A 19,068-nucleotide genomic window follows, 5' to 3' on the forward strand; every position below is an offset into this window, starting at 1 on the left:
TCCTTGAGGACTGAGCTAAATTGCACAGAAGAGGCACATACAAAACCGCTCTACAAACTGTTGCGATAAAGCAGTGGCAAACCTCACCAAAGGAGGCATCCTGAGGCTGGAGTTTTGTTTTGTAGGTGTTGATGTTTTTCAGGAGACTGTGGTATTAATAGGACTTTGAGAATGTCTTCCAAGTAAGGGCAGTTCATATTAAGAATTCAAAATACAAATAGATGAGAATAGTACAATGATCTGAAACATTCTCAGTGTATTTCAAGATAACATAAAATATGTGTTGCTGCTTTATTCTTATGTGTTTGTTTATGCTTTATTGCAGGTTATTTTGCCGTTTGACTCCTCCTTTATGTCTTAATTTCTTGGGTTTGACCCACATGGATTCATCCATCTCTCACCAAAATACACAGCCAACTGCTTATACATCTGTAAGTATGGTGAAAAAAAAAGTTCTTTAGATTCATTATCTATATGGGATGCTATTGTTGTGAAATTTCTTTTTACTGCTGGCAAACAGTTCTATTGCATTATTAGAATCTTTTTAAAAATTACTTGAACTTCCTTTTACACATTGTATATGTAGTTACTAATGACTGGGTAAAGGTGATATTGCGTTCGTTTTATTATAAACAAAATTTTTTTGGTCCAGCTAAGCATATTCACAGACCTGACCTATAATAATATTAACCTTTATGTTTATGGTCTTAATGTAATTGATGATTTTCAGTAATATTTATATAATATTAATTTCTTAGGAGAAAATAAGCCATATCAAGATATAATAGACACATAATGTATTATTTTAAGGTGTACAACATAATTAGTATATGTATATATTGTGAAATAGTTGTCACAGTAAGTTTAGTTCACATTCATCACCTCACAGTCACAATTTTTTTCCTCTTGTGATGAGGACTTAAAAATCGTCTATTTAATGCTTCATTTTTGATATAGCTGGTTATGGATAAATTTTCTAATGATGAAAAAGAAAGAAATATATAGAGCTGTACCTATTTAACTAATTTTTTTTCTTGCTCCTCAGATTATGGGTTCCATGAAAGTTTTATCCTTTATTGCAGATGGGTTCTATATATATTATCCTATGTTGGTGGTAATTCTCTGCATTGCTACGTATTTTAGGTAGGAAACTTAACATTGCTTGTATTTTCTTATATACGTATCCTGATCTGGATATCTTTCTCCTTAAAACTCTTTTAAATATTCACTGATTGGGTTTTAGTTGTTTTATTGTGGCTTTGGGAATGCTGGGGATAGTTTAAAGAGATTGCTTGAGTGCTGGGTCAGGGTCTCCCTCCAAAGATATTATCAAGAAAAGAGAGTTATTCTAAGTATTTGGTCTACAAAGTGATAGGATTAAAAACAGAATGTTAACTCTGAGTCCTGGCCTTTGGTCGTGGCAGCCAGTATATCTTATAAAACACTTGCTTGCCTAGCTTCTATTTGGTAACATGTATTAGTCTTAGGGCTTTCCGCATAATAATTTTTGGGTTTCTGGATGTTTCCGACCATAATCAGCACAAAAAATCAATTAAGAAGCAGTTGTAATCAGACAGTACATGGAAAGTACATGGGCTACTCTTTTTATCAGATCAGAAAAATTGGTAGAAGCTTGGCAGAGATCAGACTCAAGAGGAGTTAAGACAGGTGTCCTTGGCTTCTAGCAGCTTGTCTTCCCTATTTCCGCGTTAAGTGCCTTCATCTCGTACTCTGCCTACCTACCTTCTTCACTGCTTCAGTGCTCCATGACGCACCAAAAATGCCACTTAAAAAATTTTTATTGATAATAAGTTTCATCCAACCACTTTTCACTTAAATCTTTCAGTATAATTAGTTATTACAAATAGTTTCAGTTCAGTTCAGTTCAGTCACTCAGTCGTGTCCGACTCTTTGCGACCCCATGAATCACAGCATGCCAGGCCTCCCTGTCCTTCACCAACTCTCGGAGTTCATTCACACTCAAGTCCATCGAGTCAGTGATGCCATCCAGCCATCCCATCCTCGGTTGTCCCCTTCTCCTCCTGCCCCCAATCCCTCCCAGCATCAAAGTCTTCTCCAATGAGTCAACCCTTCACATGAGGTGGCCAAAGTACCGGAGTTTCAGCTTTAGCATCATTCCTTCCAAAGAAATCCCAGGGTTGATCTTTAGAATGGACTGGTCAGATCTGCTTGCAGTCCAAGGGACTCTCAAGAGTCTTCTCCAACACCATAGTTGAAAAGCATCAATTCTTCAGTGCTCAGCCTTCTTCACAGTCCAACTCTCACATCCATACATGACCACAGGAAAAACCATGGCCTTGACTAGACGGACCTTAGCTGGCAAAGTAATGTCTCTGCTTTTGAATATGCTGTCTAGGTTGGTCATAGCTTTTCTTCCAAGGAGTAAGAGTCTTTTAATTTCATGACTGCAATCACCATCTGCAGTGATTTTGGAGCCCCCCCAAAAAAAGTCTAACACTGTTTCCACTGTTTTCCCATCTATTTCCCATGGAGTGATGGGACCGGATGCCATGATCTTCGTTTTCTGAATGTTGAGCTTTAAGCCAACTTTTTCACTCTCCTCTTTTACTTTCATCAAGAGGCTTTTTAGTTCCTCTTCACTTTCTGCCATAAGGGTGGTGTCATCTGCATATCTGAGGTTCTTGATATTTCTCCCAGCAATGTTGATTCCAGCTTGTGTTTCTTCCAGTCCAGCGTTTCTCATGATGTACTCTGCATAGAAGTTGGGTGACAATATACAGCCTTGAGGTACTCCTTTTCTTATTTGGAACCAGTCTGTTGTTCCATGTCCAGCTCTAACTGTTGCTTCCTGACCTGCATACAGATTTCTCAAGAGGCGGGTCAGGTGATCTGGTTTTCCCATCTCTTTCAGAATTTTCCACAGTTTATTGTGATCCACACAGTCAAAGGCTTTGGCATAGTCAATAAAGCAGAAATAGTTTACAAATAGCATAAATTATTATACTGATATTCTAACACTTGGATATTGAGTAAAAAGACAAATATTGTTTCAAGTGAATTCTGTGTTGAATTTTTTTAAAGCATCTATATTTTATCTTCTCATAAGTAAAAGAGCCAAAGGATTATAATTTAAAATAAAACTTAATGTGAACTGGTGAAAATGAAAGTCGCTCAGTTGTGTCTGACTCTTTGCGACCCCATGGACTGTAGCCCACCAGACTCCTCTGTCCATGGAATTCTCCAGGCAGGAATACTGGGGTGGGTTGCCATTCCCTTCTCCAGGGGATCTTCCTGACCTGGGGATTGAACCCAGGACTCCTCTGCTGCATTGCAGGCAAATTCTTTCCCAGTTGAGCTATCAGGGAAGCCCATGAACTGATAAAACAATATAATATTTTCAGCTTTTTTCTGTAAGGTAGGAAAGACAGAGGTTTATATTTATTGTGAAAATGATATGTTAAAAGTAAGAGACCAGTCATCCTTTGGATGTCCAAAACTAAACTATTTTTATGTGCTTATTCATTTAAAAAGTTTATAAACTACAAATGGAACATTAAGAGCTTGTGATATATAAATCTTATCTCCTCATCTTAGTGGTTATCTTGGTAAGATTGGCATCTCTACTTAAGGTTAGCATCTTATTAGATTGACATATGCATCAAGGAATAGATGGATGGGATAGTGCCTTGTCAACTATAAAATTTTAATGTAAGGAATTATGTCTAAAAGGAAAATTGTTTAACTTAAAAATATTTCTTTAAAAGTGTTGTTTTATAATTAAGATAAACTTTGCTAGTTTGTCTTTAAGGAAAAGAAAGGTCATATACCTCAATTATCAAATTATATTTTTATATATTTATATATATTATATATGTAATAATATGTAATATATTTATATATAAAAATATACTGTATTAAAGGAATATTTGAAGAAACGGCTTGCAGACATTTCAGCATTAACTTGACTTTATAGGTCGATTTTCTTTTGGAATGCTGCCATAATAGTCTAATTCCTTCATTACTAGCACATAACCATACACAGAGCTATTAATAATATTCAGACTTAACTGCCTAGAGCCTGTAAAGCTGTTTCCTGACACTTTAGACAAAGCTACAGCCTTTCCAGAGACAATGATCTCATCCTGCAGTATAGTATTCCCACAAGTATATAAGGATGGTAGGGGAATATCTAAAGTCACAGAATTAGCATGACCATCCACCTGAAACCCCAATTTTACTTACTGGTAAGTCATACAAGCATTCCTTATATATTAAAACAAGCAGATAATTTATGAACTAGTCAGATTTTTACACATCACTGATGTAAAATGGGAGATCTTTACTTTTTCTTAATTGCTTCACTGTTTTCTCTTCTTCCTAACACACATGCATACACACACACACACACACACACACACACACACACACACACTCTCCTCCCTTTCTTTTTCCTCTCTCTGCCTTTCTTCATGTATGGTGTTCAGAATTCTGCCATTAAAAGTACATTAGTGAAAAAGTTTGAAAACTAAGGTAGTAAAAAGAACTTGGTCTTTGTTTTGTTTTAGATTTAAATCCTCAGCTCTAAAATTTATTAATTGGTCTTTAGCAAAGTATTTAATGCCCTTTGCTTCTGTTCCTTTATCTATAAAGTAATATTTATCTCTTAGAGTTATAGTAAGAATGAATTAAGAGTATCTGTAAACTATCTGATGCATAATAGTAGTTTAACAGATATTAATCCTTCCTTCCTTATGTACCATATTTTCGGAGTATTCCTGTCCTGCACAACAATGAGGTTTAAAGTAAAAACCAGATAAGATATTAATGATAGCCCCCCGATAAGCTATAGTAATCAATTCTGAATTTATAGTAACACTGTTTTGAATAGAATTGACTAGTTCTCAGGATTAAAAAAATAGAACATGAAAATCAGTTTGCATAATTAAGACTTTCTAAGCCAAGAATATTCTGCACTTGTAAATACTGGTTGTATATGTGTATTAAAATTGCTGTTTGAATATAAGAAAAGAATAAATTGCTTTTGTATTATAGCTATTGCTTAGCATCCTGGTATAATAATCTTCTGAAAGTATGCTGTGGCCTGACTTAATTTGTGTCTGTAAGAAGTCGGGCTTTGGTGCATACCCTAGTCAGTGGAGTAGTGGGCATTTAAGTTTCTTAGAAAGGGAAATAAGTACTTCTTGAAGAAAGACAGATGTGGCGCTGTATAACTTGACATGATAACTAGAAATACAACAGAGGCTTCTAATTTAAGCATTTACAGTATGAAATAATGCTTATCTTTTTGAAAATCTACTTTTATTAGCTTGGGAACTCGTTGTTTGAATCTACTTGGTTTCCAGCAGTTCATGGGAGATAATGATATGACATCAGACTTGGTTGATGAAGGAAAAGAATTAATCAGACGAGGTAAGATTTGTCTTTTAAAATAAATGAAGAGAAAGTACTGATTCAAAATACAAAACTAATGTTTGTATGATTTGAAACTTCTAATCTATCTTAAAAAATTACAAATTAATGTGTTTTAGTAAAATTCTATGGAAAGCCTTTATAGCAAAAAAATTTGATAACATACATGGTTATTTCATCTGTCTTTAAGAAATTCTGTAGCAGAGATTATTAATATGTCTGCAACTAAATAATACCCTTGTTTAGTATTGGAGTGATTTTCTTGTTTTCTTTGAAATAGATTTGTCAAATTGAATACAATACAAAACTCATTAAAGAATCACCGTTAGTTTAATGCTGCATAGTTTTTCATTCAAACCAAGGCTGGTTTTTAGAATGTAGTGATCATTAACAGCCTGTTAGATTGCATTGTGCTCTACTGGAATCTAATCTCAAAAGGAGTGTATCAAATTTCTTGATGTTCAAGTGATGGTAGAATAGGGAGGAAAAGAAGAACAAAACTTGAGTTTTGGGACATTGGTTTTTAGGCATTCTTCCTAGTTGAGGATGGGGTTCTTTATGATCTTATTTAAACATAAACCCCAAATGTATTATGGCTCTAAAATATGCTAGTCTAGCCTTCACATGCTCTCATAGGAACGTGGTGTCTAGTTAATGTAATAGTTCTTCTGCTGTTTGCATTAATCAGACTTCATCTGGAGTATCATATCCAGTCCTGGATAAGATTTTCAAGAGTAGGACTGATAAGTCAGAAAGAATCTAGAGGAGGGTAGGCAGAATGATGAGTGTGTCAGGTATATCTTATGGGAAAAATCCACTGAGTATATAGCCAGAAGAGAGTAATGGAAAAAAAAATCTTATGCAGAAAAAGTATGAATTTAATTTAGAAGACAAAACAAAGAAAAAGAGAAGCTGCCTAGAAGCAAATTTCAAGTCACCATGGGGAGAAGTTCTTCCTCACTGAAACTGTTCAGATAGAGCCTAAGAGCGATCTCCAGCAGAAGTTGGGAAGGTATTCTCTACGGAGTTAGGTGACCTCTCCGGTTCTTTCCAACAATAACCTATTACCTTTGACTTTGTAGTAATTTAAAGGAAATTGGTCATAGCCTGATACCTTTACTTCAGTTACTCTACATCTAATTAAACCATATTATACCAAATTTGAGACCACTTTTCTGTCTCTAGAGAAGAGAAAAAGGCAACGGCAAGAAGAAGGTGAAAATAGAAGAAGAGTAAGTATAGTACTTACTAACTTGCTATAACCTAAAGATTAATGTGAACTATCATAAGAATCTAATTGATTTTGGCTGAAAACTTTGGGACAGTGACATAAGATGTATTTTTACAGAAAGGCGATTAATAGTTTCAGATATACATGCTAGGAATTCTGTCAGACCTGTTCCAAAAAGTCATTAGTAATAAATTACTTCATGTCCAACATCTAACAGTTTCTTGCCTAAGCTAGGGGCAGTAAATATTTATTGAATAAGTGAATAAATTCATGCAGTCTTGCTGTTGAAGTAATTTTGATTGCTTGAAAAATGTGCTTTTTTGTTTTATGACATTAATTTTATTCCTCTTTAATTTTTCTTTAGTCCTTTGTTTGCTAAGGCAAACTAACTTCCTAGAGAATTGAAAAGGCAAAAATTGAGAAAAGTCTAGTCATAGTCACTACAAATTTTCAATACCTGAGTGTGTCCTTACTGGAGAAGTGAAGACTCAGGAGACATGATAGTTGTCTTTGTGTATTTTAGTGTATGTCATGGAAAGGGAGACTTGTTCTTTATTTCGGAAGGCATAACTTGCACCAAAGAGTGGAATAGAGTTCACCTCTATATGAAAACTCAGAGTTTACCAAAATTGGAACAGGATGATCAAACATAGAATTTTTCATGTCTTCTGATAAGAGAACCAAATAGCATCTGGCATGGCTATTTTAGAGTGAAACTCTGCACTGCATGGGTTCCTTTCAATTCTAAGAATTTAATGAGTAGAATCCCAGTTAATAAGATTTTAGTGCAGTTAAGACACAAAGCCACGTGAGTCATTACCTAAGTATGTTTATCTACAACTTTAATTTTGCTATCAAAAATGACTTCTTGAGTCTTTATGATTTGTAGAATCGTATTTGGGTAGAATAAAATTTTATTAACATCTTATTAATTATTTTGAGTTTCGTAATCCTTCCATGGTCAAGATAACCTTACTGTAGTTATATTATTTTGACATTTTAGATGGAAGTCAATTACTTAAAATAATCATAGCTAGCAAAAATGTCTATAAATGTCTGTAAGTTAAGTTTGATGACTATTAAAATCATTTATAAATAAAGGAAATTATCTATGATTTCTAAAGGTACTGTGCTAATTATATTGATTATCTGACAAATTCCTGATGAAAAAGAATTAGATTATATTACTCTACATATATAATCTAAATCTGTTATCACTGTTGAATTATTTTCTGACTGTGTGTTCTCATGTTATATGTTCGTGTTTCTTTTCTAGGAATGGAAAGAGCGTTATGGACACAGTAGAGAAGATTCCACTAGAAACAGAAATGTTCATATTGACCCAAAAGAATCAAACTTCTCGGAAATGAGTACCAACCGATGTAAGTAGTTTATTATCTAGTTCTCTTAAGAAATTTTCTTCTTATTCTTGCTTGTATAGAGACTGAGAAAATGCCTTTATAGAACAATAAGTGAGGTTCTGCAGTAACTTTCCTTTTTTCATCCCTCAGTATATGGGAGGAAGAGGAAAGTCAAATGTGCATTAGGTAGGAGAAGGAGACCTCTGGGACATCAGATGAATAGTTGTCATTATACTATCTAAACAATAGTACGTATCCCAGGCATATTTTTGGCAAGTATCGGTTTCTATTAACCTAGATGTTTTTCAGGCTATTTGGTCATTTTTATGATAAATTACTGACTGACTCTTATGTGTCAGGTACTTTCCCGGGAGTATGAAGAAGACAATTTCCATCCTTGGTTTGCCCTTACTTGAATGAGGAACTGATACCAGGCAGAAGACATTGGCCAGTGGGTTGAGTCAGGAAGCCTCCCCACATTCTTGATTTTGTCATAGGCTTCTGGGAGGGTGACGAGAGACCTGTTTGTGTGCAGGTCCAGCACTGAGTAGAAGGCAGAGGAGAGATGCAGAGATGTTGAGAGAGTGTAAGGCTGCACACATGATGCTGAAGGACTCAGCTCAAGGGAGGAAAAAGAATTCTTCTTTGGGAAAGGATTTCTGTTATAAAGAAATACTATTTAGGAATGAGTAGTACTTAGCCAGTTGAAGGGGTTTTTAGGCAGAACAAAGAATGAGCAACATGAGAGAACTTTTGGGGAAATGTAGATTTTCCTCTGTGACTAGAACTTGAAGTATGAGAAGCTTGATGAGAGGAAAGCCTACAGAGATGGTTGGGAAATGTGTTATCACACTGAGAAGTTTGGATTTTATCCCAAAGGTAAGATTTCAGTATGGAAAGAAGCATGCTCAGATTTTTGGTTTAGAAAGATGAATTTGATATCTATATAAAGTATTATTTCCAGGGAAGTGAGACACAACCCAGTTTAGTGTCTGTTCTAGTAATGCAGTCAGAAAATGATGAGGGATACACAGTATATGTTTTATGGAAGAAATCAACACAACATTGTAAAGCCATTATCCTCCAATTAAAGATAAATTAAAAAACAAAAAAATGATAAGGGCTTAAAATAAGCATCCTTGAGATAACCCTGGGGATAAAGAAGCGAGGATGTGTTTGGATGAGATTTAGCATAAAAGAAATATGAGAAAGCTGAAGTTTCAGTTAAAGCTAGGAAACAGAAGGATAATTCTACAAAGATATTTGGAAGCTTGTCTTGGATTTGGACTTAACAGAGTGCAGAGATCTGGGGGATATAGGAGAATGGTTAAGAGGAAACACAAAACTTTGGGATGAAGAGTTAGAACCTGGCATGTGGGAGGCAACCAGTATTTGCTGAATGAATAAGAGAAACAGTGGAGGAGGGCAGAGTCCAAGATGACAACAATGTAAGGTAAGAGAGAATTGGCTTGCCTTAAATTTTCAAAAAGAGCTGTGTCATGGTTTGTTTTGAAGCTGTTGAGCTGCTCAAAATAACACTGTGAAAGTTTTTTTTATGGAGAAAACATCATTCATATAGAGAAAGGAAAGTTAGTTTTCTAGATCTGTGCTGACCAAGGTGGTAACCATTAGCCACATATGACTGTTTAGCATTTGCAGGGTAGCTGGTGCCCTATATTGAAATGATAACATTTTGGATATATTGGGTTAAATATGTTAAAATTAATTTCAACTATTTCTTTTTACTTTTAGAATTAAAGATTTTAAAATTTAAAAAATAAAAAAATAAATTAAAAAAAAACTTTAAAAAAAAATGTATTTACTAGTAAAAAGTAAATACAGGGCTTGCAATTTATTTCTGTTAGACATTGAGTGAGTGAGTGAGTGAGTGAAGTTGCTCAGTCTTGTCTGACTCTTTGAGACCCCATGGACTGTAGCCTACCAGGCTCCTCTGTCCATGGGATTTTCCAGGCAATAGTACTGGAGTGGATTGCCAGTCTAGGGGCTGCTACATCTCATTTCTCAGCTACGATTTTAAGGTGCAATCAACTCAAACTCTCCAAGAAAGGACTAACTCTTTTTTTCTATGGGGCAAGAATTCAGGGAAGCAATGTCCAACCCTGAATTCTGACCCCATGGAAAAAAAGAGTTAGTCCTTTCTTGGAGAGTTTGAGTTGATTGCACCTTAAAATCGTAGCCGAGAAATGAAACGTAGCAGCCCCTGGATTCACTATGAAACCAGCTGAAACTTATTTAATTGTAAACAGTTTCACTGTTATGATTGCTGTTGTTGTTCACTCGCTAAGTTGTGTCTGACTCTTTGCAAACCCATTCACTGCAGCACACCAGGCTTCCCAGTTCTTCACAATCTCCCAGAGTATGCTCAAACTCATGTCCATTGACTCTGATGCCATCCAACAATGTCATCATCTGTCATCCCCTTATCCTGTTGCCCTCGATCTTTCCCAGCGTCAGGATCTTTTCCAGTGAATCAGCTTTTTGAATCAGGTGACCAAAGTACTGAAGGTTCTGCTTCAGCACCAGTCCTTCCAATGAATATTCGGGGTTGATTTCCTTTAGGACTGACTTGCTGTCCAAGGAACTCTCAAGAGTCTTCTCCAACACCATAGTTCAAAAGGATCAATTCTTCAGCTCTCAGCCTTCTTTATAGCCCAACTCTCACATCATACCTGACTACTAGAAAAACCATAGCTTTGACTATGTGGACCTTTGTCAGCAAAATGATGTCTCTTCTTTTTAATATACTGTATAGGTTTTTCATAGCTATTCTTCCAAGGAGCAAGCGTTTTTAATTTTGTGGCTGCAGTCACCATCTGTGTTGAAGTTAAATACTAATTCTGTTGTTGTAGCTGCTTCTGAGCTTAGACTACATACAAGGGAGAACTCTTCTTTCTTATTTTCTATCATACTATTTATCATTTTAATATAATTTTAAGATAACCATGTAGTTATCCTTTCTTAATATTGTCTTCACAGTGAAAATTCAGATCCTTTATAATCTTGACTTTCTGTGTGTCCGTAGACTGTGACCCATAAAGACAATAGAAAGTGGAAATGTTTTTCTTCTTTTGCAGCAACATCTAAATATACCAGGGCTAATAACAGGACTGAAAGGGACCGAATAGAACTTCTTCAGGATGCGGAACCTTTGGATTTTAATGCAGAAACGTTCACTGATGACCCTCTTGAATCTGAATCAGGAAGGTAAGTTCCAGTTTGTCCTTTTGACTCCAGTATTCCTCTAAAAATTTGATAACATTCTGACTTGACAAGATAAAAATAAGGAAAATATTCATCTTTATTGCTAATGTAAAACGTTTTAAGCAACGTTTGATACCTTTTAACACCTGCTAATCTTTTATATTTTAAAAATTATATCATCCAGTGGTAGTAATTGAAATTAGTACTTTCATAAATTATTACTAGTAGTATGATAAATAACAAAAAATTGAAATCATTTGGTAGAATCTTAACAATATTTATATTCCTATTTCTGACAATTCCATTTATGAAATCCATCATATTTGGCAATAGTTACATAGATATGACTGGGTGGCACTGTATTCTGTGCAACAGTAATTGTATTTTATGGCTGTAAGTCCAATTGGAATTGAATCTAGAGAGGCTCAGTAACTTACCCAGGGTCACACAACTTTTAAGTAACAAAATCAGGCATTTAAACCCCAGGACTCTGGCTTCAGAGTCTGTGCTTTTAGCTATTATACCAAGTAGAAACAATTAAACAAAAGCAAAACATCATGGGCATGAAGATATTTGCTTATAAATAGCAAGAGGAATATTCTGTTTATATTCAACAATATAGAGTAGGTATTAAATCCAAAATCCATGATGTGTTTTATATCTCTCTTCTCCTTTTTTTTTAACATCTCTCATCCTGCCTTATGTGTCATATCATAGGCTATAAAACAGTTGTTGGTTGATTTACAATTATAGGTAAATCTCTTTGGGATAATATCCTTGGAGAATAAGTTTCTGATTTCAGCTACTGAGTAGATTTTACAGTTCTTAAAAATTAAGTACCCACTTCCTTTTAATGTGTCCTTGTTTTTCTCTCCTTCTTTATTTTTGATGCCTCAGATCATTTCTTTATCCACCTTTCAGGTATCAGCCTGGTGGACGATACCTCTCAATGTCTCGCAGCAGAATATTTGATGATGTTTAAAGTCTGTAGGAATTTATGGAGTAGCTAACCAAGATCAACGAACAAGTTCAGTCTTTATGAACATCCATATGCTCTAGAATTAACTACTGAACTCCCAGTGAAAAGTGTCAGGATAAAAAAGGCACGAAAAATCAATCAGATCTTAGTGATAATGGCTTATTATTCATTGAATATCATCCTTATTTCTAATAGGATTTGTTGCGTACCATTCCTGAAATGTCTGTCTTAGAAGTACAGTTACAATGGAAGGATTTAATTCATGATAAAGATCAGTATATGTTGAAAACATGTAGTTCAGTTTGTTTCAGATTAATTTTTTCAGGAAAAATTGTTTTAAAAGTTCAAGGAAGCCATAGTTATAACTGAATAATATTATAGTTTTATTATTGTGATTTACATATTCTTTCTAAAAAATATGTTGATCCTTTATTTCCCAAAGAGATGGAGACCTCAATAATAACCATATTTACAAAACCCATGTCTTAAAACAAGGCTTGCTTACCAGACATAACTGAATGTAGAAAGCCCTTTTTCAACACTGTATGCAAATTAGTTAGGTTTTTGCATGTATTTAAGACTATACTACAACTGATAGTGTTTGTGTCTTCAGCATGTGTACTTTAATCAGGTGGTGAATTATTCTTTCAGTCTTTGGTAGTAACTGGAAGTTGTCTTATGCTTTTGGTATGGCTTTGTAAAAGATGTTCGTTTCAGAGAGGAGTGTTCACCTTTACCATTTAGCATAGTGATTTAAGTGTTGATCATTCCATTCAAGGAGAGTCATAATTTTTAATGATAAATAGTGAGGTTTTGGTGGCTCAGACAGTAAAGCGTCTGCCTACAATTCGAGAGACCCGGGTTCGATCCGTGGGTCAGGAACATCCCCCTGGAGAAGGAAATGGCAACCCACTCCAGTACTCTTGCCTGGAAATCCCATGGATGGAGGAGCCTGGTCGGCTACAGTCCATGGAGTCACAAAGAGTTGGACACGACTGAGCGACTTCCCTTTAACAGCCAAAGAGTCCCGCAAAATTCTCAACTGTTAAAAGGTGCCTGTTTATTCCTTTTGAAAAAGAATATCTGGTTATTCAAAGATAAAAAGTGAGTTCATTTACTGTTACTACTCACACTTAAATTGTGATTTACAGAATACTACTTTAGAGTGGAGATATGTAAGAACTTGTTGCTTAAACATGTTGTCATTTTAAATTGAGTTTTTAAAATTTTGTTTAAGCCAAAGTTAGGTATTACATTTTAAATCATCAGTGTTTTATGCACAGTGACTATAGTTCAGCACAACATTTTGCAAAAAGAGTTGTTTATGTCCCTGAAATATTTGCAACTCTTTGAGAATCCATACCATGGATTTACCCAGTGGTGACTGGGCCACCCCACAACCGTCTTAGTTTCACCTGTTATCCTTTTAGTAGTGCTCATTTTCACTCTTAAGTATTCCAGTTTGAGGATGAATTATATAGTCACCTGACAATTTGATTATATGTTTCTTGAAGGTCATTTTTCCCTGAATCATAATTTTAAATGTTTTATTTCCCTCTTTTCTTAATGTTATCACATAAATACGTTAGAAGCCACAGTTTTAGGTAGATACTGAAAGGATAGTGTATCATCTTAGTTATCGCATTTTCTTAAATTTTTATGATTTTTTTAAGATTAGATCCCCTTTAAAATAATTATCAGTTAATAGATTTTCCTCTCAATCAAAATTATATAGACTACCCCTTTAAGAAGACAGACACACAGCCTTTTATTGTGAAGCGTGGTCAGAGAGCAATAGTCCAGGAGCAGAGATAATTTAACACTGTAATTTCATGACTGACCATTGAAACCTTGGGCAAATCATGTAACCTTTCTGTGCCTCAGTTTCTTCATTTTCAAAATGAAGAGGATACTTGCTATTTACCTACTGATCTACCTCACAAAGCAATTGTGAGGGTATTGAGTTGATGTTTATATAGTGGCGTTTAAAAAGACAAAATAAGTTGTTAGCTATGCTGGTTTTCCACACAAGTGGTATTTGAAGATATTAGATAGGAAACAGATCACCCCAGAAAGTGGTCCAGTTTCTTATTATTACAGAGAAGCTTACAAGTTCCCAAAGCAAAAACTCTTTCTGGAGTAAGTAATCAAAATCCTGTGAAAATAATATTGTTTTATTATTTAGTCTTTGAGTTTACTTTGGAATATGTTCCTTAAGTATAATGTTGTTTTTCATAGGTTTTGTCATGAAACTCAGATGCTATTGTAGAAGTAGAAGCAGAAAAAGAGAAGAAATGATCCAGTTACTTTTATAATTTATAATACTCTAAGATATGTTGATAGAAATATGTAAAAGATGTACTACTTTATTTATTATTAATTTTTAAAATTAATATAATAATTGGAGTGTATGTAATACTTCTATAAAATAGTATAGATCCCCTTTATAACTTTTGAGTTATTTCCAAAATAATTTTGGTTGTTTAAGTGATCCAGAGTATTCAATTGTTTAGGCAGAATTTATGTTACAGGATTTCATATTTGATCATATAGGAAGATTACCTGGCTGGGTAATTTTGTGTTTAGAATTTAATTATTTAATCCCTGAAGTCTTAAGAGTTTATTGCTGGGGAACTAAGTTAATATTTGTTAAGCAACTTTGTAAAAACTGTAATATGAACAAAAGGTTTCTGTTTTGAGAATCTTACTAAAATGACATCTACTGCAAAACATTACTACTAAATTCATATACTTTACATGCAAAGTACATTTCTTGAAGAATTGCTTCTGACAATTCCCTTTTGAGTGTTTCTTATATTGTAATAGATTCCTAGTTAAACTTTCTAAATTATTTTTCTAAATAATTATTAGAATACTCAGTAAGCCAGTGTTCAGTAAGCCATTGTAGAAAATAACAAGTAATCTATTAATTTCATGGATCTGTAAGTTGCTATTAACTTTTGTTATTACATCAATAATTTATTATTATTAGAACATTTTTTTAAATCATTATTAAAATAAGACTAATTATTAGAATTTGTTTTCTTACCAAATGAACAGAGGCTTTGGAATAATTTTATTATATTAGAGGCCCTCATTTCACAAGAGTCATAAGAACTAAATAAGAACTTTCAAGAGTTTTCAATTTATAAAGAATAGATCAGAGGATTGGACAATCAAAATTTTTTAAAATATTGCTGCCAATTTGTTTTTGGACACTACTCTTTGATTAGATTATCAGTTCTTAAATGTATGCTGCTTGTATACCCAAATGAAATTAGATGTGGATAGGAAAGTCAGTGTGTGTTTTTTAAAGTATATTTTAGAATATTAATGAAGGCATTCATTGACATACAGCAGCAAACCTCATTTTTGTATATGTGTAGTAGATTTAGAGAATGTTCTTGATTTTTATGTAGATTACTGTTTTAAAGGAAAAATAAACTGTCCATAATTTTAATTCACACTGTTCAGTAATGTGAGTTTTATATTTGTGATTTGTGTAGGCCATGCCTGAAAATCACAAGGATAAATATATTTGCACTAAGAGGCAGAACATATCCCTGAGAAATCTTAACGTACTTGAATCTCCAAAGTGTAATGGATCATATTTATTAATTCCTAAATGTTAATAAGTAAATGAATCTAGACTTTTATCTTTCCTTTCTTTTCTCCCTTCCTCCTTTCATTCCTTTTATATCTTCTTTCCTCTCTGAAGCCTGTCTTTATAGTATAGCTTATAATGAGCTGACATATTTTTCTTCCGTTTGTTTGGTGTATACAGTTGTTTTTGATGGTCAGTACACTCAAAAGGTAGTAGTTCTGACTACAGATCCCACTACTTGAATAGCAGTATTGCACTTAAAGTAGTACAACAGATTTTGCTAGACAACTAAGCAACATCTAGATGTAAATATGAGGGATGCTAGCTCACTGTGTTGTCTTTTTCACCACTAAGTAGGACACTTCAGTAAAATGAAATATTCTCAGTGTAAATGTTTTAACATAAAATTATATTTCTAAAACCAGTGATTATTAAAAACAAGCAAACAAACCCCAAACGTTAAAAGACTTGAGACCTCATTTTATGAAAAGGAGTTTGTAAACAACATACATCGTTGTAAAAGTTTTCATTAGAAGGGGTTGAAACAATGTAAGAGTGTTACAGAGAGCCTTCTGAAATACTAATGCCTGTTGTGTGGGTTCAATGACTTATTCAATGACTTATTTTTCTGCTCAGAGACCTGGAAGGCTAGGCAGTGTTATTCCCTTTACTAACTCCTGGAAACCAGGTTCTGTGAGCCATCTCTACCGGAAGAGCAGCTATTAGCCCTGCCCCATCCCCAGTCCTATTGCAGTGCGAACATACCCACACCCCTAATTCCTTTTCTGTTCAGCTTGGTTTTCCTAACATTTTATATCCATTGTGATAGATTGAAGCCTCATCGAAGTTTTAAATTTGTTAATGAAACAAGAATAATGGCATGTTCCTCTTCTCATAGATATCCTAAAAGACTTTTGTTTTTAACACATTCCCTGGAGAGAATTTACCTTTTTTCTATGAAAATCTTTTCTTTTGTGATTATCCTGATCTCACATCATTTTGCAAAAGGAGATTTTTACTGTACTTAGTGCAAAAGAGTAGAAAGAATGGTTTACTGTGGCAGACATATATAAAATTAAGTCATAATTTGTTAACCTGACTGTACAACACCATTTTGAGTTGGTATTATTGACACAAATCTTATCAGTCTAGTCACTTAGAGCTGTATTTCTCAAAAGAATGCTGGCTAGCATCTTCCCTACTTAATACACCAAATTGTAGGGGAGAGACTATGTATTTTTTTTTTAAACAATCCAATGGATTTGTTTTTGTCCATATTTTGTAAACAACTTGAAGAACTTTTCTCATTTTGAAGATAGAGAACACGTGGACCTGTCTTTTAAATAATTGTAATCTAATATATATATTTATAAATTATAGCATTGGAAAAAGAGCTCTAATAATGATGTTGTTACTTCCTGGTATTTAATTTTTATAAAATGTTTTTGTAAGTAACTAATTGTAGTATTGCTTTTAAGTAGTTTAAAAATCTTTCTCAAATAAGTTCTGCCCAGGACTTACTTCCTTGGGTCAATATTCTGAAGTTCAGTAGTCTAGTATGAGTTTGAAATATTCCTACATCTCTTCAGTATCTTTTTATATATACCAGTACTCAAGCAAAGTATACCAAAAGCCTAAGTTCTGTGTTGCATTAATAAAGTACTTGTTACTTACCTTATTCAGTGGATTAGGTGAAGTAGAGAGTAAGTCTTTTCAAATGTGCATCTGATCATAAATTTCAAAATGTTTATTATGTTCATTTTTGGTACATGATGCCAAATTTATCTTTAATCAGCCTCTACTACCTGATTGTTGTTTAGTTGCTATTAATAAGTTGTGTCTGACTTTTTGCAACTCCATGGACTGTAGCCTACCAGGCTCCTCTGTCCATGGAGTTCTCCAGGTAAGAATACTACCTGGTATGTAATGGCAAATGTTTCCCTTTCTGATCAATGGATTGTAGATATAACTATTTTTCTCTGCAGATTCTCACTAAATAGGTATTTGAAAAAAAACCTGCAAAGTGCTACCTATAATTAAGTTAGCATCTTTGGCCTTATCTATGCATAATGTTCTCTCAATTTGGTTTTGACAGACTCATGGACTTGGATTTGCTTTGTAGTATTTTAACTTATTGTAATGTCATGGATTTTTTGAGATGTTTATTTGATTAGCTGTTAAAATATAGGAAATCATGTAGCTTTGCATGAAATAAAGTACATTTCTACAAGTTACTAAGAACTTTGCTGGTCATTTATGTGTTTTCCTTCAACCATCTTTGAGATTATACTCTTTTTAGTAAACTAAGACTTTTTTTATTCCTTTCAAATTATTAACAGGTATCACAAAAGAAATGTTTTAAGATAAATAACTAAATACCTATACTTTAGGCTCCACCTTACTTCCTTCAGTGAAGTTGAAAACAGGAAAATCAATGAAACCAAATACTGAGTGTTTGAAAAGATCAATAAAATTGATGAAACCCTAGCCAGGCTGACAAAGAAAATAGAGAATTGCTTTTCCATACACCAAAAATAACAGTGGAAATTTGAGATTAAAAACAACATCATTTGCATCCATCCTAGTTAATAGAGTAAGAAGAAAAGGAAGTAAAATAAATAAAAGGAAAGGAAATAAAAGATATGCAGTTTTGGAAGTAAGAAATAAAACTGTGTTTGTGTGCAAATCATATGACCATCTATGTAGCAATCTAAAAGAACTGGCTAAAAAAATGAAAACAAAAAACAACAACCGCAAAAAAACCTGGAATGAGTAAATGATTATAGCAAGTTTGCAGGATATAAGGCTAATATAAAAAAGTGAGTCCTTTTCCCTTTTACCAGCAATGGAAGAGTAGAATTCAAAATTAAAGATAATACCATTTACATTAACATCCCCTAAAATGAAATACTTAGGTAATAAATTTAATAAAATATATCTAAGATCTATATGAAGAAAACTACAAACCACCGATGAAAGAAATCAAAGAACAGAATAAACAGAGATTCCATAATGAGCAGGAATGCAGGAAGACCTAATATTTCCAGGATGTCACTTCTTCCCAAACTGACCTATTGATTCAGTGTAATCCCAGTTAAAGTCCCAATAAGTTATTTTATGGATATTGACAGACTGATTATATGGAGAGGCAAAAGACCCAGAAGAGTCAACACAATACTGAAGGAGAACAAAGTTGGAGTACTGACACTAGCCAATTTCAAGTCTTCCAATAAAGCTACAATTATCAAGACATTGTGAG

The 19,068-nt window shown here is 33.9% G+C and overlaps 1 protein-coding gene across 4 annotated transcripts in view; it reads left to right on the top strand.

The window, feature by feature from the left end:
- LMBRD2 (LMBR1 domain containing 2) overlaps positions 1-18,050 on the top strand; it is a 56,434-nt gene extending 38,384 nt beyond the window's left edge. Inside the window, exons 12-18 of one of the 4 annotated variants that reach the window (XM_013972831.2) lie at positions 326-431; positions 1,046-1,143; positions 5,309-5,412; positions 6,598-6,644; positions 7,920-8,025; positions 11,100-11,229; positions 12,124-18,050. In XM_013972831.2, the coding sequence (XP_013828285.1) occupies positions 326-431; positions 1,046-1,143; positions 5,309-5,412; positions 6,598-6,644; positions 7,920-8,025; positions 11,100-11,229; positions 12,124-12,208 (676 nt within the window). In that variant the 3' untranslated portion in view covers positions 12,209-18,050. Of the gene's footprint in view, positions 1-325; positions 432-1,045; positions 1,144-5,308; positions 5,413-6,494; positions 6,573-6,597; positions 6,645-7,919; positions 8,026-11,099; positions 11,230-12,123 lie in introns of those variants that run through there. The other 3 variants (XM_005694794.3, XM_018065689.1, XM_018065690.1) reach the window with 3 other exon arrangements.

This window comes from Capra hircus, chromosome 20, assembly GCF_001704415.2.
Source record: "Capra hircus breed San Clemente chromosome 20, ASM170441v1, whole genome shotgun sequence".
Lineage (NCBI taxonomy): Eukaryota > Metazoa > Chordata > Mammalia > Artiodactyla > Bovidae > Capra > Capra hircus.